Genomic DNA, 22,827 nt, shown 5'->3' on the forward strand with positions numbered 1-22,827 from the left:
GAGACAGTAGTTGTGTTAGTCTAACTAATAGAGTCAAACACAAACTCCTACTGTAAAATTATGCAGACATAGAGGTAAAGACAAGATGAAAAACTTTATCAGAAAGCTTAAAATCTCAACATACCTATCTCTTTATTCTTGGCTTCACTGGGCAGTGCTTCATCAAACAGTTTGGATCCTTCTTTAGAGAATAAATCCACATCATATGCACCAGGCTGTTTGCTACCAGTCACCTGCAGTTGGAACTCTTGTTCAAGAACTAGGTCCTTGAAGTTCTCAGGTTGCTGATTTGTAGAACACCCATTCAAATGGCACTTCATGGCCTGGGCAGGTAATGATGAAAACTTTGGCCTCAGGGATCTTATACTGCTAAGCGGAAGTGTTGCGGTGTCACCATAATCAACGTAAAATACATCAATGCTTTCACCCTGGACTTGAGTGACCTGTGCACGGTACCATCCACCATCTTCATACTGTGCCACACAGAAAGATCCAACACTAACTGAAGTCATGCTTTCTTGAACTGAGCTGTAATGTTCTTCAAGTTTGTTCATGAGATCATCTAGTTCACTGGCATTTTGAGATGCCTGACAAAAGAACTTCTGAGCACTTTCCACAAATGGGATGAAAACATCGACTTTGTCACCAGGTTTTAGCTGTATGCTAGGCACATTGCAGAGTGGTTCTTGTGTTGTTTCAACATCTTTGGCCAATGTTTTACTAATTAAGCTGGAAGTACCATCTTTTGACACTAATTCAACTTCATAAGTATTCTGAGTAATCACACTTGTCACTTGGGCCTCAAATTCCTGTTCAATGACAAGATCTTTGAAGTTTTCTGGTCCCGGACTGCTGGAATAACCTTTCAAGGAGCACTTTACAGCTTGGGCAGGTAATAATGAGAGATCAGGCTTCAGTGATCTTATGCTGCCGAGTGGAAGAGTCGCAGAGTCACCATAATCAATGTAAAATACATCAATGCTCTCTCCTCGAACACCAGTGACCTGAGCACGGTACCATCCACCATCTTCATAGCGGGCTACGCAGAAAGTTCCAACATTGATTGATGTTACAATTTCCTGACCTGAGCTGTAATGTTCTTTAAGTTTGTTCATCAGGTCATCTAGATCACTTGAATTCTGAGAGACCTGACAGAAAAATCTCTGTGAGCTTTCTACAAATGGGATGAAAACATCTATTTTCTCACCAGGTTTCAACTGGATGCTAGCCACACTACACATGGATTCTGCTGTTGTCTTCGTTTCTTCAGACAATTCTCTACTGAATAAAGCAGAACCATCTTTTGATGCCAACTGGACTTCATAACTATTTGTTTTTACACACGTAACTTGTGCTGAAAATTCCTGTTCAATGACAAGATCTTTGAAGTTTTCTGGTTCCTGATTGCTGGAATAACCTTTCAAGGAACAATTTACAGCTTGGGCAGGTAATGATGAAAACTCTGGCTTCAGTGATCTTATGCTGCTAAGTGGAAGAGATGCAGAGTCACCATAATCAATGTAAAGAACATCAATGATCTCTCCTTGAACACCAGTGACCTGAGCACGGTACCATCCACCATCTTCATAGCGGGCTACGCAGAAAGTTCCAACACTGATTGATGTTACAATTTCCTGATCTGAGCTGTAATGTTCTTCAAGTTTGTTCATAAGATCATCTAGATCACTTGAATTCTGAGAGACTTGACAAAAGAACTTCTGCGCACTTTCTGCAAATGGGATGAAAACATCTATTTTCTCACCAGGTTTAAACTGGATGCTAGCCACAGTCAAGGATGGTAGCCCTGACATTTCTACTTCCTTGGACAGTCTTTGACAAATTGACGCCGAACCATCTACTGGCACTAAGTCTACCTCATAAACACTGCTGCTTTTTGCACTGGTAACCTTTGCCTTAAACTCCTGTTCAACAACCAGATCTTTGAAGTTTTCTCGCCCTTGTCTGGCAGAGAAACCTTTCAAGCAACACTGCACAGCTTGAGCTGGTAAAAGGCAAAATTCAGGCTTGATTGTTCTAATGTTGTCAAGAGCAACAGTTGCAGTGTCTCCATAATCAATGAAATTGACTGTGGTGTCTTTCCCTTGCACCTGTTCTACCTTTGCTCTGTACCAGCCATCGTACCAAGCAACACAGAGAGAGCCAGTTTTGATGGTAGAGACAATTTCTGTATTTGCGCTGTAGCATTCTTCCAATCTGTTCATTAGGTCATCAAGTTCACTTGAATGGGCAGAAGCTTGGCAAAAGAATTTTTGCACACTTTCTGCAAATGGGACAAACACATCAATTGTTTCTCCAGTTTTCCACTGCAACTGAGCAATGTTACAAGGCGCTGATGGTGCACTTTCCTTGCTAAGAATGTCGCAGACAGACTGGTTGGTGTTCTTTGATACCAGGTCAATCACAGCAATTCCACTGTTGACATTCAGGACTTTGGCCGAAAAATCTTTTTCTGAGACAAGTTCTACAAATTTATCGTCAGACACACCTTTGAAATTACCAGACAACGAGCATTCTATAGCTTGGCTAGCAAGACTTTGAAACTTGGAATTCAGTACCTTCAATCTTGACATCGAAAGTGTCTCTGAGTTACCATAATCAATATAGAAGACTGAAACACTGTTGCCTTTGACTTCAATCACTTTGGCACGATACCAACCATCATCCAGTGAAAACTTAGCAGCACAAAACTCTCCAATTGAGGGTTCAGAAAGTTGTTCCTGCTGAGGACTCAGAGGTTCGTAATATTCAAACATTCCATTCATCAACTCATCCAAAGAAGCAGTAGTTTTCAACAGCTGGCAGAAAAACTTGGCTGGGCTTGTTGCTGAGGAGACAAAGACATGTTCAGTTGTACCAGGTTGAATCTGGGCTTTCATGATCTGAACTTTTTCCCGTGTTGTACTTGGACCTATGATGGTCTGTAGATCGCTTGCAATGTCCAGGTTCTTTCCTTCAGTGGTGTCAAGCAGAACCACGGCAAATGTACCACTGATTTCATCATACTTGTCAGCCATCATCACAAGTTCTTTATCTAGAGTTAACTCTTCAAATCTGTTCATGACGTCATCAGAAAGCAATTCTTTGTTAGTGGGACTGATTTTGGCCAGAGCACATTTCACTGCTTGTGGAGGGAGTTTTAAGAATTCTGCTTGTAGCTTCTTGACACAGGCAAGTGGAAGTATTTCATAGTTTCCGTAGTCAACAAAATGGACCTCCACGAGTCCTCCTCTCTTGACACCTGTGATTTTGCCCCTGTACCACTTGTTATCCTCTGTGAATTGTGCACAGCACAGCATACCTACAGAGAACAAGAACTGATGTTTAGACTAGTTCTCATAATAGCCATCCTTGTAAAACGAGTTCCTTTCTAGAATGGATGGCGCCTTCTACATTTCTCAACTTTTGCATCAGGGCTCAACACTAACGGTAACCAACTAGCCACAGACTAGTAGAAATTTAGTTTTGGCTTGTAGGTTTGATTTCCACTAGCCACTTTGGCTAGTAAACAAAATGAAATTGAAACTAGTTTCTGTCTTCTTCAAGGAAGACAAACATAAAATTAAATAATACTTTTCTTGGAAACAAGGTCAGAATTTCATTGTGGACGTATTACGTTATCGGGCATTTGTTGTTCAACATGTATGCAAATTGAAGTTTGTCTACTTTTCACTCTGTGGTACGTAAACATGTTTATTACGTCAAAAGAAATATTTGACAAACAAGGCAGCCTTTTCTGAAAGCACACATCAGTGCTCTTGTTTGTTACGAAATTAGTACAACAAACACGAGCTTCCTGATAAAATCATGCACAAGATCGTGTGGAACTGTAAAGGAATAACATTTAAACTCATCAACAATAGATGAGCTTGGGGAAGGTGCCTGGAAAGATAATGGAGCCTCGAGCAGAAGAGCCGGGTGTGTAGGGTAACCATGACAACCCTGTGCACAAGAGCCGAGTTGTACGGCAACCATGACAACCCTGTGAGTGGCAACCACCAGGCACCGTCACACTGCAAAAACAGTGGAACCATGATACTTACCTCATACTTACCAGAGAGGGAGAGAGGGCAGGGAGCTAAATTGCCAAGCACAGTCGAAATGGCACAAATGCATGCGAGAATGAGTTGACCTCAAAAGCCACACTGTAAAACCACACGACCCCCAGCAGACCCCACACCACTGCGCATGTCCAAAACAGGGGAAGGCTGCTGACCAGCATTGTTTCGCGTTTAACTTAGCTTAAATTACATTTAACCACATTTCATTAAGCGTAACAATACATAGGTGATTTGTCGTCATATGCATGCTGACAAAACTTACCACTACAGAAATAATTAGATGAGGAAGATTTATTTTCTTCGACATTTAAATCAGCCGCTTTTAGCAGTCAAATTTCACCAATGACAGTTTGCAGTATTGTTCAGATAGTTGTTTTGCTATTTAAACATTTCTATGGCGCCTTTCTGTGAAGAAGTCTTGACAGTTTTCACAATGACGTCTTGCAGTCTCAATGTTTTTCCAAGAAGTCTCAAAGAAAAATGGAGTTCAGAAAGTCTTTTCAGGAACTCGGAACTTTTATGAAACTGGTTTAGGCACAATATAATTACCAACATTATCAAGTCAAGTCTTGCTAGTAATTCTGCTGTTATTGGACCTACCTTAAATTTTACGTGAAATGTTAATTTTGCAAATTTTGCAAAATTAAAGTGGCGTGAACAATAAGTGTCGCGAACCTAACACATTGTTACTGTTGACATAGAGTCTCGCCGTTGCGTTTTTGTTACTTTTGACGTTATTGTACCTTTGATAAAGTCAGTTTACTAAATTCAAGGACATGTTTAAGTAACAGTGCCAAATAAATTTTGTGCTACTCAAAAACAAAAAATTTTTGCAAAATGCCGAATTTAAGTGTCTTGAAATATGTGCACCCCCAAATTGCAAAATAAATGTGTCACGAACAGTTCATGTAATAAGGTAGCCAACCACAACGCTTGGCTAGTAAAAACAATTTTTGGCTAGTAACATCTAAGTTATCACTGGCCACTAGGCTAGTGAGTTGAAAAGTTAGTGTCAAGCCCTGTGCATGTCCAATGAATATCTCCCATTTTGCAGTAATGGACATTGGAGAAGTGTCCTGTAAACTAACAGTAAATGCACTGTCTGCATTTGGCCAAGTGAAATGGACTTCAGTCTGAACTGAAAGACAAAAATGCTAACAGAAAACCTCATGAATGAAAAAAGCTCACACATTGAAATTTGTCAAAAGTAATTTCACACCTTTGCTTCAGCACAGAGGAAAACCATGGCAAGAAATAGTTTGCGACTGATAACAAGTAGGGGTTTCATTGATGTTTTAAGCAGGAGGGCTACTGTTTTTCACAGACGGGTAAACTTTATCAACTGAGCTAATCTTTATAACGAAAGCTTTCCTCTAGATGGTCAACCAGGCAGGCAAAATCGTTCTCACAACTGGCCATTTTCCGCGGTGCCCAGCCATCTCTGAAACCCCTGAACATTATAATATAGTTAAATGAAATTTAACATAGTTAACGACTAGGAGCTAGTCTGTTCAGTAGCGTTTTTATAGGCGGTTGTCAGTGTCTTGGCCGTCTGTGAGCGTTTGGTTAGCGTTTGGTGCGTTTTGTAGCGTTTGATATGGTTTAATGAAATTTTACGTACAGTACCGCTCAAAAGTAAGTTACCACCGTCTCGCGAGACGCGTCTCGTTTCTCGCGAGACTCATCTCGAGAGAAACGAGACGAGTCTCGTTTCTCGCGAGTGCACTGGAAGTACCAATGCTACGCATTCGTCGGTATTCGAAACCTGTTTTGTTAATAAGACGTCTGTATCGTATCGTATCGATTAGCGTGGTAGACACGATTTTCATTCTCATCAGCAATGCGTGTGTACCATGTGTTTATTATAAATTCTCAAGCGTCCAGTATTGTTTCATATACATCGGCCAAACCTTTTTTTATTCCAGCCAGACTTGCTTAACGTTTAGTTTTTGTAAATACATTCACGATAAAAGTTGTGGAGTTTTGTCACCCGATCTACGTGTGGGAAGTTAAAGCAGCGATCGAGATCACCAAGTCAACACAGCAGCGCCGCCTATGTTTTGCCAACTATCGCTCCCAACTGATTTGTCGGGAAACTCGACGAACTTTTTATCCAAAGATTGCGAACATACGAAAGGACGCTAAGTGTTCCGTCGAATAATTTACTATTCAAACTTGCGAACACACGCTTTGCACATAAGCCTCGAACTTTTTATTCAAAAGTTGCGAGCACGCCACGCTTTGATCATACTTCACTGCACTTTACATTCGAATAACTAATTTATTCGAACTTGTGAACGCTCGCTTTGCACATGAAATCCGACTTGACTAACTTTTTATTCATACTTGTGTACGCTTGACAACACACGCTTTGTAAACATAAGGAATCTCGACTACCTTTTGAACACACACTTTAATCACTGAGCCTCGACCAGCTTTTTATCCATATTTGTGTTCACACGCTTTTTGCCACATCAAACCTCTAACATTTTATTCAAACTTGTGAACACATGCGACACCACACTTTGATCATGAAACGTCAACTAACATTTTATTCAAACTTGTGAACATGCGACACCACGCTTTGATCATGAAACTTCGACTAACTTTTTATTTATACTCGTAAACATGCTAAACCACGCTTTGATCATGAAACCTCAACTAACTTTTTATTCATACTCTTAAACATGTTAAACCACGCTTTGATCATGAAACCTCGACTAACTTTTTATTCATACTCGTAAAAATGCTAAACCACGTTTTGATCATGAAACCTCGACTAACTTTTTATTCATCAGTCTTAAAATCGGAGATTCTCACGTGTTCAAGTTCATATAAGAAAGATTGAGAGATAACAACATAGTTTCGTGGATTTGAGCGCGCGCAAGTACAGTATTGCCGTTCGAAGAGAAAGTTTCTGTTGTCATGAATGTAATTTAGAAAAGATCACGACTCTTAGACTAGCTGGCCAATGATAATAATAGTTATGTGCAAATGTGGTAATAAAAGTGTGTTTCAGTGTTCAGAAGTCGGATCATGTATCTTATGGAAGGCCTAGACCGCTGTATCGACCGATATATAAAATGTTTATTCACATACCGCTCGAGATCTTCGTTGTCGAGCAACAAAAATTCTATCTGTTAAAGAGAGTGTATTGTGCCATTGGAAAAAAACGATTTATATCAAATAGAACCGGCGATGTTTTTGCCGCGACGCTTTGCAAAACAAACTTCATTTGCGTATTAAATCGACTGCTGCTAGACAGAACTTTCCCTTGCAAAAACATTGAGTTACTGTAAACGTCGCATCACATAAACATTATTAGAAACTCCTGTCTTCAAAGATATAGTATTTTGCCGTTTGAATAAACGATTTATGCCAAATAGAACTGGAAATATATTTTTAGTGTTTGCCTTGACGTTTTGGAGAACAATAAAAGTTCATTACTGTATGTTGTCGACTTGTCGACGCGTGCCGCTAGACAAAACTCGCGCTGGCAGAAAAATTTAAAACTACATGTAATGTTTACGGCGCATCTCAGAAACCTTGATAAAAACTCCTGTCTTCAAAGATATCGTATTTCAGCGTTTGAATGAACGATTTATGCCAAATAGAACCGGAGATATCATTTTTTCAACAATTTCCGTGACGCTTTCATGACTCCCATTCACAATTGACTCGCTGGCGCATGCCGAAAGCCGGAACGTTTTTCTCCTATGCAAAATTAAATGTTTGTTTGAGTTAGCGGTTATTGCAGAGCGAGCAAATGTGGGTAACTGAATCATTCAGAGTGAGCAAGATTCGCAAAATCAACTCTTTGCCCTCGTGATCGCACGAATTGAAACGCATGTAACTCTACTTGTAGTTACGTTCGATGTTCGATATTACCTTTGTTCGATATGAATCGAGCAAACGATCGATGCATATTTTATGTTGGACGGTCCCATCGATTTGACAACGAACTGCAGAGCGGCAATCGCTACCCGTAACCGGTTTCTTACGCGTAATATACGCCATACTAAACGCTTCAGTGATTCTCGAGAGAAACGAGAAACGTCTCGAGAGAAACGAGACTCGTCTCGCGAGAAACGAGACGAGAGGTGGTAACTTACTTTTGAGCGGTACTGTAGTTTATGACCAGGAGCCTGTCTGGTCAGTAGCGTTTTTGTAGGCGTTTGTTAGTGCCTTGGCCATCTGTTAGCGTTTGTTTAGCGTTTGGTGCGTTTCTGTAGCATTTACAACAATCATGTGGTCGTGAGAGCCCTGGGGCTGACATTGTCCAGCGGTATATTTGGTTAGTACATGTGTTGTCGTCCCATGTGCTCGCAGTGTGTTCATCGCTCTGTTAGTGTGGCGTTGTGGATTGAATTACAGTTTAGCGGTTCTCGGCGTTCCCTATCCCCCCCTTTCTTTTCGGCATTTTATTTTATTTATTTATTTATTTATTTATTTATTTATTTATTTAGTTAGTTATTTACTTATTTATTTTTTTTTTTTTTTTCCACCAATGCCGTCTGGCTTGAGTGTGACGGGTGCCTGTAGGGGGCTTGGCGCGGGGGGCTCGTGGCTTGGTTGCGGGTTGAGCAGGCCAGTCGGGTGTTCTAGCGCCTTGGGGACGTGACTGCAGTTGCAGCCCCCGGGCTTCGTAGGCACCTTCCCTCCACTAGCGACTTGGGCGTTAATAAAAGAAAACTCTAGTACAGAGAACTTTCTTCAAGGTTATTGTCACCTGAGAAAGCTGCAGTACTGCTCAGAACTAAGCGAACATGGAACACGCACTCTTAACGTGAAGGATTCAACGCAGGTGTGCATTTTGCTGCATTAGACTACATTTGGACTTCATGTTATAGTGTGTTAAAGTGAACGCACTAGTATGTATGAGCTCCCATAAAAATTCAATTCAATTATTTTTGCAAGCTGCTCATTTATGTCTACAAAGCATGGCTGGTTCTTAGATACTGATCACCATTTCTTGAACTCATTACTGTTAGAAAATGTGATGAAACACTGTCTCTGGTGTTGTATTTATGTTACAGGTTACAAAAAAAATTGATCTTACCACATGCCGGATTAGAGATGGAACTCCTGTGTCCTTCAGAAGAGTAAAGATCATGGATCTCTGCCATGAGCGAGTCCAGCTGTCTAGCAGATTTCCGCAGCTGGCACCAAAAGTTACATGGATGTTCGGTGTAACTAACAATCACATCTTCAAAGTGGCCAACTTTCAGGTCAGGTTCGGGAAAGGTCTGTGATTTAAGGCTCTCATAGTTTTCAGAAACTGGCAGGGCTCCATCAGCTAGCTCAGCATTACCATTAATCAGCAACTGTTCACTGACATTCTGGTCTTCTCTTCTATTTCTCACAACAAGCTCCACTCTGCAAACTCCGCTGCTGTCCTGGGTGATAACTTTCAACTTGCCCTCCTTTTCCAAAGCCAAATCCATAAACGTCTCAGTATCACGAGGCTTCCACTTGGGCTGTCCTGCCACAAACGTGGGCTTGATCCTATTCAGAGTGCACTCAATGCCTTGCTGTGGCAAGTCGGAGAACTTAGGAATCAGTCTCTTGATCTTGCTAAGTGGCAGCACTTCAGAGTTTCCATAGTCAATATACTGTACAGTAACTCCCTTTGGTGAAGAGTTAATTACCATAGCACGATACCAACAACCGTCTTCGGAAAACTGAGCACAGCATGGATCACCAGGAGATGGAGATGACAAAAGTTCTTCATTTGCACCAAGTTTGGAATAGTGGCGTCCAATATCTTGCATCAAACTCTCAAGGTTAGGACCATTTTTAAACAACTGGCAGTAGAACTTTGAAGGGTTGATGATGTTTGTCACCAAAACTATCTCCTCTATGCCAACTTGAACTTTTTCTTTTGGAAAGACAAGCTGCAACATAGGCTTGGTGGCTGGCTGAGATGACTTCAAAGTAGTTACAGTCGAGGTGGTAGTGGTGGGTGTGTCAGCCGACTTGACGCCATAGTTGGCCGCAATAAGAATCTGGTTGAGCTCCATGTCCAGATCTGATGTAGTGTCCATTAGCTTCACTCGATGTCTTCCATCATTCTCCACGCTGGTTACAAGTCCCACAACATGTTTAAGGTTGATCAGCTTCTCAAATAACACTTTGGCTTCATCTGCCCACATCCCATCCTTACTTGCTGGATCAACACCAGCAATAGCAAAGTACATTGCTTGGCATGGGTCCTTGAGAAATTCATCCTTTAAATCTCTCACGTCTGACAGCTCTGTGTCCTGCGAGTTGCCATAATCCACAAATCTGACTTCAATTCGTCCAGTAGCAATGGAACTCACATTGGTGATTACTCCCCTGTACCAAGCATCGTCCTCATAAAACTTTGCACAACAAGGATAGCCCACTGTGCATGACTGAAGGGGAAATGCAGCTGGCTCCAGATTAGTGTACACTTCAGCTAGATTCTCCATTAATGCAGCAATTGTGTTTGTGTTTGTCAAAAGCTGACACCAAAAATGTGACGGATCTTCCACCCAGGTGACACTGAGATCATGGAATGAATCAGCAGGTAGACTCATCGTCTTGAATTTCACTTCTCTCTTTCGGTTCAACTGTTGAGGTAAAGAGCTCTCTCCGTTGCTTATCATGGAATGTTCCTCAGCGCCGGGACCTCCACTTTGCATCTGATCAAAAACAGACTTGGTACCTTTCTCGTCAAAGAAAAGCTGTGTAACTAGAACGCAGTTTTTCTTCAGCTGCACAGCCTTGCAGTAAAGTTCTTGTTCCACAATGGTTTCATTTAGCAAAGCTACCGTTTCCTCGAAGCTTTGATCGCGGAACCGATTAATCCCCTCCAATTCACACTCGAACGATTGCTGTGGTAGTTCACAAAACTTCTCCTCGGCATTTCTGATGCAATTTAGTGGTACAAAATCCGTATTTCCATAATCCACGAAAAAAACTTCACACTGCTGTTCTGTCGTGTTCACATCTAACACTCGAGAGCGGTACCATCGACTGTCTTCTTGATATTGGGCTAAATAAATAGATCCGACCATGATTTCTGAGGCTTTCGGTGCTCTTGCTCTCCCGGTTAACACATTATGTTCAATTTGTTCCATGAGTGCATCTAATTTTCCCGCCTCGCTGTTGATTTGAACGAAGAAGTCGCCTGAAGCTTCCACGTGAGTAACAAGCACGCTCACTAATTTCCCAAACGGGAATTTCACTTGCAACGCCATAACTGGAGACGATACAAGCGTAACTTAGCAGGTCTTCAGTCGTTGCAAGATGATCATTTCCAGCCGACTGGAGCTCACAAATCGACTTCAATTTGCGAGCTCCTACGATTCTCCTCACCACTAGTTCTGTGAATTGAAGTCCTGCGAACCCGCGCACCCGCGCACATGGAAGATCACGCATGCGCAGACCTCAACGCAGACCATAATTTCAAATATCCGGAAAAAGTCGGCAATCTTCGTTAAGTGTCGGATAATTTGACATTGATTGAACTTATAATCGTAAACAATCGAGCATTGAAGGCGTGGTTACCTTCACTTCCCGCAGAACCAATATGGCGGCCAGCGTGTACTGCAGTGGAAAAGTTTTAAGAACCTTTGCAAGGAACTGTCAGAGTAAAAACGCTAATACTTGTAAGTAAATTTATTTAAGGAAACCTTTCATTAATATATTTTTTGATTTTACGGCAAGTTCTCGTTAAACTGGAAATTTACAAGACGTTGGTGTATTTACGTGGATAAGATCAAAGTCCAAATTGCAAAGTCATGGAAATTTCTAATTGTACGTTCCAGTAAACTCACGCAACTTTAATTTAGAGTGGGCTTTTTATCGCTGTTTGATTTGTTTTTGTTAACGATGTCTTTAAATTTTATCGCGCTGATGATGATAATATTGCGGTACGATTTTTTTAAAAATAAACTTACTACATAAGCTTACATTTTCACTAAAGCTGTCTTGAACAGCCTAAAATCTTGATGCCAAGTTGTTCAAGCGGCATATAACTATGCACATGCCGGATTATTAAAAAAAATTGTCATCTGGTGTACATCTATTCGGTTTTGTTAGCACTTTCAATCTGGATAGTATTGTCCACCTTGCAAACAACAGGTTTCAACTAAAATAATCACCGTCAAACTAAATCAGATGCTAAAAACAAATTGTGAATTAGCTGGTGGAGAGAATTTAAAATTACACTGTTTGGTTGACTGTTATCAGGGGCACAACTTGGAATATTTAAGGTAAGGGGTGTGTTTAAAGCATGAAATGGCGAAATGACAAAAATTGTGGCACTACAGTTAACCTAAATAGTGCTAATAATACTAACTCTGGTTAGCTCAAATATTGGTCAGGTTACTTGGTCTAACTTTCACTGGCTCGACAGTGCTTATCTCTCAAAAAATAATTATTACTGTAAAGGTTAATCCTTATAAACACCTGAATCTCACATTGACTGTTACCTTTAGTACCATTTTGTCATTTCAACATTTGATTTCATGTTTTAAACAAAGGCCTAACTCCTAAGGTAAGATGGTGCAAAAAGACAAGGAGACTGTAGCAGGATTTAGTTTGCAAAAATTACCATGCTGTAGTTTTCAGCTGACAAAATTCTTAAAATCTTTAAATTCCCTGGGCTGAAAATATGAAAGCTACAAATTATCATAGGCAATGATATTTTTACTTTGTTGCTTTTATTTATAGTGTTCCTGAGATGTGCAAGTACTTCTCAAAAGCAAAAAGCATCCTCCAAGGGTAAACCTCATCACTTTGTTTACCAGTAATTAAGTTGTTTAAAGCTATGCAGTTAATAATTTAAGTTTAAACATTCTTTGTGATGTAAAATTTTGCCTTCGAATCCAGAATCCAAATTAATTGTTTACTCATATATAGAACAACAGCCCTGGAGATATGTGAGATAATAGCAAAGCGTGAAGCAAAAAGGAAGGTTAAAACCTATACATGTATAGGCAAAATAAAGATGAATATAACTAGGGACGAACATAAAATGACAAGCTGGACAGGTTGAATAATGTAGTTAGAACAAGGGATCAGAGACATCAAACACATGCAAGCTCATAGCAATATGCTCAGCTGTTGTTTAGTGATTGGATGTTAACAGCAGTAAGGTTTTACATCAGCTTGTTACAGGCAAGTGATGACTGCAATAACATGATCTTGTAGGTACTTCACAATTCTCACTTTGCCGTATTATTCCAAGCCAGTTATCACCAAGTTGCAGAGTAGATGGTAGGTAAACAGCTGAGGTAGTTGTACTCTTACCTAGCTAGAATAGTTAGCAAACTCAGGTTATCAAACTAGAGAATTAAGTTATTTTGCTAGTCATTGTATCAATTTCTGAAAACGCTACATTCTTCTGGTTGCAATTTTCATGCATTATTAGGTACCACCCCAAAACAAACTGGAAGGAACATTGTTTTGGTGGAAGGAGTGCGAACTCCTTTTCTCATGGCTGGCACTAGGTAAGTAAGTGGGTATTTTTAGCGGAGCTCAGCCAAAATGGCGGAATGAAACAGTGCACAGTAATAAAATCACTCCAAAAAATTGGAGATGTATCTAATAACCTGGAAGATTTGCATTACTGACTGAACATACCTTTACCATTAATTTTCAGCTACGCTGACTTGTTATCACATGATATTCAAAGAGGAGCACTAGAGTAAGTCATGGCACTTGCCATTTACATTGAGAACATGTGAAGATAGATCCATGTTGTGTGTTGTAATCATGAACACCTTGTGACTGGTTTATTGCTACTCGCCTTGCTGGGAATGAGTGGTAAAGGCAAGATCACAGTTTGGTAGAAAAATATGAAAATCATTTCCAGGAAGTTAAACCTAGCATATGCACTTGGCCATACTGTAAATGAAGAAAGTTGTTTGAATGCTTTGATTCAAATCATACAAACTTGTATCTGAGCCTCCCCCCCCCCCCCCCCCAAAAAAGTTGTTATCTCATATTTTCATACAGTTTTTTTCTAATTTCTAATTTCAGGGGTCTGGTGTCAAAAACTGGAATAAGTAAAGGTAGGTAAAATCAATAGCGTGCAACACTCATTCACAAGCTTCAAGTTTTCAAAAAAGCTTTTCATTGCTCTATGTTTTAAAACTTAACATTTTGTTTGTTTGCAGATGCTGTAGACCATATTGTTATTGGCACAGTTATTCAAGAAGTAAAAACCAGCAATATTGCAAGAGAGGTCCGGGACTTTTCTTGATTAATACCTGTTTATAATAATTCAATACTTTCTTAAAGTGATCAGCATCTTACCATCTTGTCCAGGAGACAGGTGTGGAGAATTTAGAAAATCATAGGGTTAGGTTAAAATTTAGTTTCAGACTAAAGGGATATAAATAAACATGAATTGCTGAGTTTATGTTTTGGTTCACAAGGCTGCCCTAGGTGCTGGCTTCTCAGACAAGACTCCATGTCACACTGTCACCATGGCTTGCATCTCATCAAACCAAGCCATTACTTCAGGTGAAAATAACTTGAACTTGTGTTACACTTGTGTATGAATCATAATTTACAGTTCATTACCGTAACAATCTTCTTGATTCATCCAACACTTGTAGAGATAATTATACATTCATGTGCCTGTTATTCCATGCTCTAGCCCAAAGGCTAAAACCAGGGGTTTCATTAAGGACCATGCACTGGGCAAACTGACCATCTGTGAGGATGACTCTGCTTGCCTGGTTTGACCATCTACAGGAAAGTTTTCCTATAAAGAAGTTCAGTTCAAAAAGTTTTGCATGCCAGTGAAAATCAATATTACCTTCACGCTGAAAATGCTAATGAAACCCCTGCTGAAACAAATTGAAGTATCAATATTTTTTCAAAGCCCAAGCAGTATTTTCTCTGTCTGTCGACTTTCATCTTACATTAGTATGCATGTCCTTTTAAAGAATGTGTTGTTTTCTGTTCAGCTGTTGGTTTGATTGCCAGTGGTCAGTGCGATACGGCAATTGCCGGGGGAGTGGAATTTATGTCGGATGTTCCCATCAGACTTAGCAGACCTCTCAGGAAAACATTGCTTACTTTAAACAAGGTAATATGTGTGCATTATGTTGCATGATCTTTAAAGGTTTCATAATATGATTATGGTTCTGTTAAACAGTGTACATACAGTGGGTGGTGCAGTATATGTATTCCATGCATTGTGTTTTACAACAAGCTTGTGCACTGAGCAGTATGTTGCTCAGTGCAACTTATTTTAAGAGAATTCCCTTAAAAGATTGCACAACGTTACATGGGAGACATAGAGGTATTGACTTTGACAGAACCCCCATCTCGGAGGTGTAATCATTCGATTTTATTAAGACTCTATGGGTGAGATAGAAAGTGTTAATTTCCATCCATGAGTCATGGCTTTAGATAAAGGGCTGCTTTCAGGGCTCGACACTAACGGTAGCCAACTAGCCACAGACTAGTAGAAATTTAGTTTTCGCTAATAGGTTTTTGATTTCCACTAGCCACTTTAGCTAGTCAACAAAATGAAACTGGCTGAGCTAGTTTCTGTCTCCTTCAAGGAAGACAAACACAAAATTTACACTTTTCTCAGAAACAAGGTCAGAATTTCATTGTGGACATATCATGGTACCGGGCATGAGCTGTTCAGCAGGTATGCAAATTCAAGTTTGTCTACTTTTCGCTGGGTGGTACGTAAACAGGGAACTGAATACAGTGTATGTTACTTTTGTTGAAAGAAATATTTGACAAACGAGACAGCATTTTTTGAAAGCAGAAATCAATGCTCTTTTTTGTTACGAAATTTTTTTCATGTGCAAAATAGTGTGGAACTGTAAAGGGATAACATTTCATTTAGCATAACAATACATGGGTGATTTGTCGTTGTATGCATACTTACAAACTTACCACTACAGAAATAATTAGATGAGAAAAATTTATTTCCTTTGACATTTAAATCAGCCGTTTTTAGCAGTCAAATTTCGCCAGCAACAGTTTACAGTATTGTTCAGATAGTTGTTTTGCTTTTGAAACATTTCTACGGCGCCTTTCTGTGAGGAAGTCTTGACAGTTTTGACAGTGACGTCTTGGGGTCTCGATATTTTTTCAAGGAAGTCTCAGAGAAAAACAGAGTCCTGAAAGTCTTTTCAGGAACTGGAACAATTTTTAAACTGGTTTAAGTACAGTATAGAGCAATTTTCAGTTGAGTGTCAAAAATAAGTAGACAATTACTTTGGTTTTAGTTTTGGTTTTACTACAGTTTGAGGTTAACTGAGAAGTCTAATTGGTGAGTAATTGGTTTTGGTTTTGGTTTTACGACACTCAATTGAAAACCGCTCTAATTACCAACATATGTATTAAAGAGAGTCGCTTGCGTTGTGCTTTCAAGTCTTGCTAGTAACTCTGCTGTTATTGGACTACCTGAAATTTTTGTGACATGTTAATTTTGCGAATTTCGCGATATAGAAAAAAATGCGAAATTAAAGTTACGCAAATAAGTAAGTGTCGGGAACATAACACATTATGTTACTGTTGACCTATAGTCCCGCCATTGTGTTTTTGTTACTTTTGATGTTATTGTACCTTTGATAAAGTCAGTTTTAATACTAAATTCAAAGACATGTCTAAGTAACATTGCCAAGGAAACAAATTTTGTGTTAAAGTGATTCAATATACAAATTTTTGCAAAATCGCAAATTTAAGTGTCGTGAAATATGCACACCCCCAAATCGCAAAATAAATTTGTCGTGAAAATTTCATGTAATAAGGTAGCCAACCTCAGTGCTTGGCTAGTAAAACAAAATGTTTTTGGCTAGTAGCATCCAAGTAGTCACTAGCCACTTGGCTAGTTAGTTGAAAAGTTAGTATCGAGCCCTGTGCTTTGCCATCACTTCTTCCCTCGTTATTAAAGATGTGGTTATTGTTTGTCATGGTGTAAGATAGAAGAATCAGATGAACTTTTGTTCATTTGTCTCATGATGATGTCATGTTAAGGTGCTGATCGGAATACTACCAGTATTGCAATCGAAAAATCACAATCAATAAATCAGTATTACTCCATCGTAACACAAATGAAAAAACAGTTATCTCCATTTTCTTATCTTGTTTTTCTTTTAACTTTTTAGGCCAAATCCCTTGGTGCCAGACTTGGACTTCTCTCCAAGATCAGACCAAGTTTTCTCTCTCCTGAGGTAACATGCCCATTTCTACTTTCATCACTGATTTTCCTTGCCAGTTATTGTGGCTGGTAAAGAAAGGAAAAAATTTAACACATCATTTTTGTTTTTGTTGTTGTCAGTTACCAGCTGTTGCTGAGTTTTCTACTGGTGAAACTATGGGGCATAGTGGTGACAGGTACAGAGCCTTATCTTTTCTGCGATAAACAGAAAATCATCTTAACAGTATTGTAACACTTTTAGTTGCTCACACGATCTAAATCCCAAAGCTGTTTGCAACTGTTTTGAAACAAACTTTGTGGTGGAGTATCATTATTATATTTGACTCTATTGAGTTCTTTTACTTTCCCTTCCTGTAGATTGGCAGCTGCTTTTGGTATCAGCAGACAGGAACAGGTAAAACCATTTTATTCTCTACACTTCTCTCCAAGGTAAAAGTCTGCATCGCTGACTGTCAGAAAATGACTGAAGCAGACATTTTCTAAAGGGCCAACAATGTTATGATCGTTGCTTGTCACAATGTTATTGCAGGTTGAAAGAGGAAGTCTCCCTCTTGAATTGACTAGACCTCAAGTAATTCTCTAGAGGCACATTCTTACATTGTACTTTAACACACCTGGAACAAATTTCCCAAACAATTTGTCAAGCTTCAGAGTAGTTTCATACTTCATGGATGTCTACTTTTTCATTCCTTCCTAAGTAAGCAGAACACAGTGGACAGTCTACTAACAAGGTTATTGCTTTGTTGACATAAATTAAGTGCTATCCCGAATTCTTTGCATAAGATTTGTCACTTCGCCCCAAGCAGGTCTAACATCTATTTCTGGCTTGTTAACTTTCAGGATGAATTTGCTTTAAGATCTCACACACTGGCACATACAGCAGCAAGTGTAAGGGAATTTGTATTATTTCATCTGTGGATGGTTTGCAAGTAAATTGTTCTACTGCAGTCTAATCTTCCTTAGGGGACACCATGGCCTACTGGTTAGAGTGGACACTGGACCCCAGATTGGGCAGTCTGGGCTCGACTCTTGCTGGGTTCCTTTGACCAGATACTTTACTCTCACAGTGTCTATCTTTATTCAGACATTTAAGTGGTTACTGGTGAATTTGAACCGGGGGGTATCTTTCCGATAGACTAGCATCCCATCTGGATGGGAGCAGAAATGCAATTGTGTACTCTGAGTCACTTCTTGCGATGGAAACTGGGGTTATCATTGTTTGAGTCTGGTAAACCAACTGGGGTTGAAGACTGACTTTACCTTTTACATACCTAAGCCTCATGAAATTCATAGTCCAATGTGTGTAACTGAAGATATCTTTAACTTTTGGAGGTCAGTAGAATAGGTCAGGGAGCATTTTTTTTAGAGGAATCGGCCAAGGGTCATAGCTGTGACGTGTCCAGTGAACAAAACCAGCACTTTATTCTTAATGAAATTCCATGATGGAGCCCTTACTCTAATTTTATATGAGTAAAAATTTGAAACATTTTGTTCCCTTTTTTTTCTTTTAGGCAGGAAAGCTGGAGGATGTTGTACCATACAAAGTACCTGGTACGTGTATAGCTATGTTGTAATCAATTTTTGATGTCAAGTATATGTGGTTCATTTAGGTTTAGTTAGTTACTTTTTTAAAATTATTTACTTATTAATCATTTGTGATCAGGCCTTCCTTTCTTTCCTTACTTTTTTTCTTTCCCCTTGTTTTGTTTTTCCATCATCATTATCTGAGAAAACACTGAAAAGTGTCATTTCTTTGTTTGTTTTAGGACGCACAGTAACTGTGACAGCTGATAATGGAATCCGCGTCTCCACTCCGGAGCAGATGGCTAAGTTAAAACCAGCGTTTATCAAACCCCATGGTACTGTTACTGCTGCCAATGCTTCCTTTTTGGTATGTGCAGTCTCCCTGTTAGATTCACCACCTTCCAATTGAACAGAATACTTATTTCGTACAAGACCATTCACTTTTTGGGATTTTTCGATGTGAAATTCTCTTTCACGCAACTGACATCTTTCCCCGCTAAACATTCTGTGGTTTCAAAAATGTCTTTTTGTCTGATTGCAGACGGATGGTGCTTCGGCTTGTCTGATAATGAGTGAAGACAAAGCTCTGGCCATGGGACTTAAACCAAAGGCATACCTGAGGTAAAGGTTGAATTGTAGTGTTATAATACTCTAGAGATCCTTGTTCTCAGTGGTTTTAAGTAGGGTGTTTTAAGGATTGAGGAATATATCTTTTTAACCAACCACAAAGGGCCGTACTGGGAGAATATCGGCCCGAGCTCTTGACAGTACGGACCTCGCACTCGGCGTGTACAAAAAAGACCGAGAACCGATATTCTCCCAGTACGGTCCCGAGCTAGCTTGGTTAATAAGAGATTTATTACACGACTGAAACTACCAGAAAATGTTTCAGGACAGTGTCCAATACTTAGAGAATATTGGACCGACAGTGGAGTAATCTGATTGGTTGATTTTAGTTATTGGCCCTCTGAACTAACTTGGTTGTGTGATCAAACTGTGTTACTGTAAACTCTGAAATTAATTTCGATCCTTCATTTGCTGCTTGCAGGGACTTTGTTTACGTTTCTCAGGATCCCAAAGACCAGCTTTTATTGGGGTATGTTCTCGTTTTTGTTTTGTTTCGTTTTGTTTTTTTTTTTGTTTTCTATTTGTAGCACCAAGTTGCTACAACTAGCGACACGAAACAATCGACCTCGTAATCTGATGAAGACTAGCAGTACAGCAGTCGAAACGTCGCGATCAACATCTCAAAGTGACTCCATCGTGAGACAAACGAGTAAAAATTCATCTGTCCAATCTAAGAACCATTTACAAGCCCGATTCGGGAGGATTCATTTTGAAACGGAAACAAAAGGCAACGCGGAAATGGCCTATTACTGCATTAGCAGGTCAATGTATCCTACTATCTCTGTACATTAGGAAGATTTTCAATTGAGTGTCGTAAAACCAAAACCAAAGTAATCACTCTAGCCAATCACAAAGGACTTAGACACTACAGTGAGCCAATCAAAACTCGAAGAAATTACATGTAGCTGACATAAACCACGGGAAAAAGGGTGCGGACGAGTCAGGATTGGTTTTGGTTTTACTTCTGATTGGATGAAAAAGTGGCGCGAGTTTTTTAAGCCAATCGTGGCGTGTAGCGTAGTGAAAACCACTCTACTTCAAAAGTAGATATATGAAATTACTAAAATTTAATTAAGTAGCGACATCCGCGGCAGTTAATTTGGTGCGACATGAAGTTTTGATTTTAACCTTTTTTTGAGTTTCTTCTTTTCTATCATTACTTACAGACCAACCTATGCCACACCTAAAGTTCTGGAAAGGGCTGGACTCAAGATGGAGGACATTGATGTTTTTGAATACCACGAAGCATTTGCTGTGAGTCATCTTTGAATCCCTTTTTAAAAATGCTCGGTATCTTGGGACTCTTTCAAGTAATGTTTTGGGTTTCTTTCTTCTCATCTTTAAGGGTCAGATTTTGGCCAACCTGAAAGCCATGGACTCTGACTGGTTTGCACAAAACTACATGGGAAGGTCTTCAAAGGTGAGAAAAAGCAATTTGTCATCAAACCGTTGTGATTGGTAGTCGAACAACAGTGGTTTGAAAAATGATGGGAACCCATTAGCAAGCGAGGATGAGTAACGTATGCGAGGGTTGAAATGGATTGCAGATCTCTCGCAATTCTCTCGTGAGTGGTAGACTGCGAGAAAGCTCTCGTGTTTGGACCGGGGATGCGAGCGGCGAAGCCGCGAGAGGGAGACGAGACGAGTCGGCAGCGAGTCGTTCGTCGTTTGTAAACTCGCTCGCGTGCCAAAGTGAAAAGCCAGATAGCAGCGCTCGAGTGCGAATCCAAAACACTAGAGTCTGCTTGCAGGCTACGCGGGTGGAACAATCGCCGCGTTTGCTTTAATCTTGGCGGAAATTCCCAAGTGTTTCTTCATAGCCGACCTAAATCAGCCCTTGCGAAAAAGCACACTGAATTCAAAATACTACGTCATCCTGGCCCCAAGTATTCCTTGCCGAGTTGCTAATTAACTCCTCTAAAGAAAATCGCGGGTTTACAGTAATCGAACATATATTCCACTAATTTGCAGGTCGGTGTACCACCAATGGAGAAATTTAACACGTGGGGTGGCTCGCTGTCCATTGGCCATCCATTTGGTGCCACTGGTGTTCGGCTGGTCACCACAGCTGCCAACAGATTACTGAAGGAGGGCGGCAAGTACGGTCTGGTCGCTGCTTGTGCTGCTGGGGGTCTGGTAAGTAATACCAAGGGCTCTAGTGAACGGGAATGAGGTTGAAGCAGAGTCTTTGAACCGAGGTTGAACCTTGCTCGGATTGAATACATTTCTGGAAGTCACTTGCTTTCTCTTGCCGGGAAGAACGTGGCTTTTACAGAAGACGTCATAGCCTGCGAACGCAGACGTATTTCCGGCTGTCGCTTGTCTCGGCGGAGACGCGAGAGCCGAAAGTACGTCTGCTTTCTTGGGTTAAAGACGTCGATGCCTTTGTGTTTGTCCTTTCAAGAGGACACATCCCGCCAGATCCATATGGCATCAATATACCTTACTGGAATGTTGTGCCGATGTGCTACCATAATCTCCCAACTCGCATAAAAACAATTCTCACACACAGTAAGGAGAATTAACACCTTTGAGTTGACTGTTTTCCTTTCTTCCAGGGACACGCCATGATTGTGGAACGATATCCATCTTGAACTGAAGTTTCCTAAGAAGATGCAATATTCTCTCGCTGTTGACTGGTTCTCTCTGCCAGTTACTTACAGATTCCAAATAAACGCCTGTTAAGTACGCGGCACATAATCCTTGAAGGAGATTCTCCAGAGCTCGAGAAGAACTCGTATAGTATTTGTGGTAATTTGTCTCGTTCTAATCGTTTTGTTGGTTCATTTTGTACTGAAAACTAACTGGTAATAAAGCTGGATTTAGTAAATGGACTTTTGCTTGATAGCCTGTTGTTAGTCGGAGTATTTTTCAGTCATTTGAGTGAATTTCACTGCCACCTTGATAAGAGGAAGTAAACGAATGAATCGGTGAGGATAACGGAATTTGAGATTTTTTACACGCCCCCTTAAGTGCATCTGATGTTGGCCGGCCAATGTTTCTTTTTAGTTTCTTGGTCTTCAGACTCGTAGTTGATGTAATTTTCGTAAAGCTAGGTTGGCAACGGTATACGACACCTCCGCGACGGCCACATCACCTACAACCCTTTAGTATAAATCTACTAGTGTTCTATCACGAATGCCGTTCTCTGATTGGCTACGCTACTATCTATTCATGTTGTAGATAGGTTGTAGATAGAGAGTAGCGTAGCAGCGTGCGCTGGGACCGCGATTTTGTGTTTTCGAAGTGTCTTTGAAGAGGATTTAGATTACGTTTTGAACGAATACTAGATTTATACTAAAACAATTAGATTATTCACGCGCGTGATAGTTGCCCTCGTCAACTATCACGCAATAGAAATCTCGAGCTCATAATCTAATTGTTTAATAGATCCCAGGTCATCCGTAATAGACCGTGATACCCACAGTGTTC

At 40.2% G+C, this 22,827-nt stretch overlaps 2 protein-coding genes across 2 annotated transcripts in view; one reads left to right on the forward strand and one right to left on the reverse strand.

Moving 5' to 3' along the window:
- Window positions 1–11,485, reverse strand: part of LOC110067648 (uncharacterized) — a 34,062-nt gene extending 22,577 nt beyond the window's left edge. The window contains exons 1-2 of the mRNA XM_020775001.2: window positions 9,139–11,485; window positions 125–3,319 (exon numbers count right to left, since the gene is read on the reverse strand). Coding sequence (XP_020630660.2) covers window positions 125–3,319; window positions 9,139–11,302 — 5,359 coding nt within the window. The 5' untranslated portion in view covers window positions 11,303–11,485. The remainder of the gene's footprint in view (window positions 1–124; window positions 3,320–9,138) is intronic.
- A 98-nt stretch (window positions 11,486–11,583) lies between these two features.
- Window positions 11,584–22,229, forward strand: LOC110067626 (trifunctional enzyme subunit beta, mitochondrial-like). Its single transcript, XM_089280026.1, has 20 exons — window positions 11,584–11,713; window positions 12,780–12,830; window positions 13,480–13,558; window positions 13,711–13,755; window positions 14,091–14,122; window positions 14,228–14,295; window positions 14,489–14,576; window positions 15,026–15,147; window positions 17,192–17,257; window positions 17,365–17,420; window positions 17,602–17,638; window positions 18,085–18,132; window positions 18,756–18,795; window positions 19,011–19,135; window positions 19,310–19,389; window positions 19,817–19,864; window positions 20,562–20,649; window positions 20,741–20,815; window positions 21,367–21,531; window positions 21,954–22,229. The coding sequence occupies exons 1-20, from the start codon at window positions 11,635–11,637 to the stop codon at window positions 21,987–21,989; spliced, it is 1,428 nt and encodes a 475-aa protein (XP_089136152.1). The 5' UTR covers window positions 11,584–11,634; the 3' UTR covers window positions 21,990–22,229.
- Window positions 22,230–22,827: the final 598 nt, after the last annotated feature.

Source organism: Orbicella faveolata, unplaced genomic scaffold (genome assembly GCF_042242905.1).
Source record: "Orbicella faveolata isolate gen_17 unplaced genomic scaffold, um_ofav_v1 contig_47, whole genome shotgun sequence".
Lineage (NCBI taxonomy): Eukaryota > Metazoa > Cnidaria > Anthozoa > Scleractinia > Merulinidae > Orbicella > Orbicella faveolata.

What these genes read in the sequence shown, in the direction of transcription:
- LOC110067626 (XM_089280026.1), top strand. Translation starts at nt 11,635, where the DNA reads ATGGCGGCCAGCGTGTACTGCAGTGGAAAAGTTTTAAGAACCTTTGCA. An exon ending in ATTCAAAGAGGAGCACTAGA is followed by an intron (nt 13,756 to 14,090) that starts GTAAGTCATGGC and finishes TTCTAATTTCAG; the next exon opens with GGGTCTGGTGTCAAAAACTG. An exon ending in AAAGACCAGCTTTTATTGGG is followed by an intron (nt 19,865 to 20,561) that starts GTATGTTCTCGT and finishes CATTACTTACAG; the next exon opens with ACCAACCTATGCCACACCTA.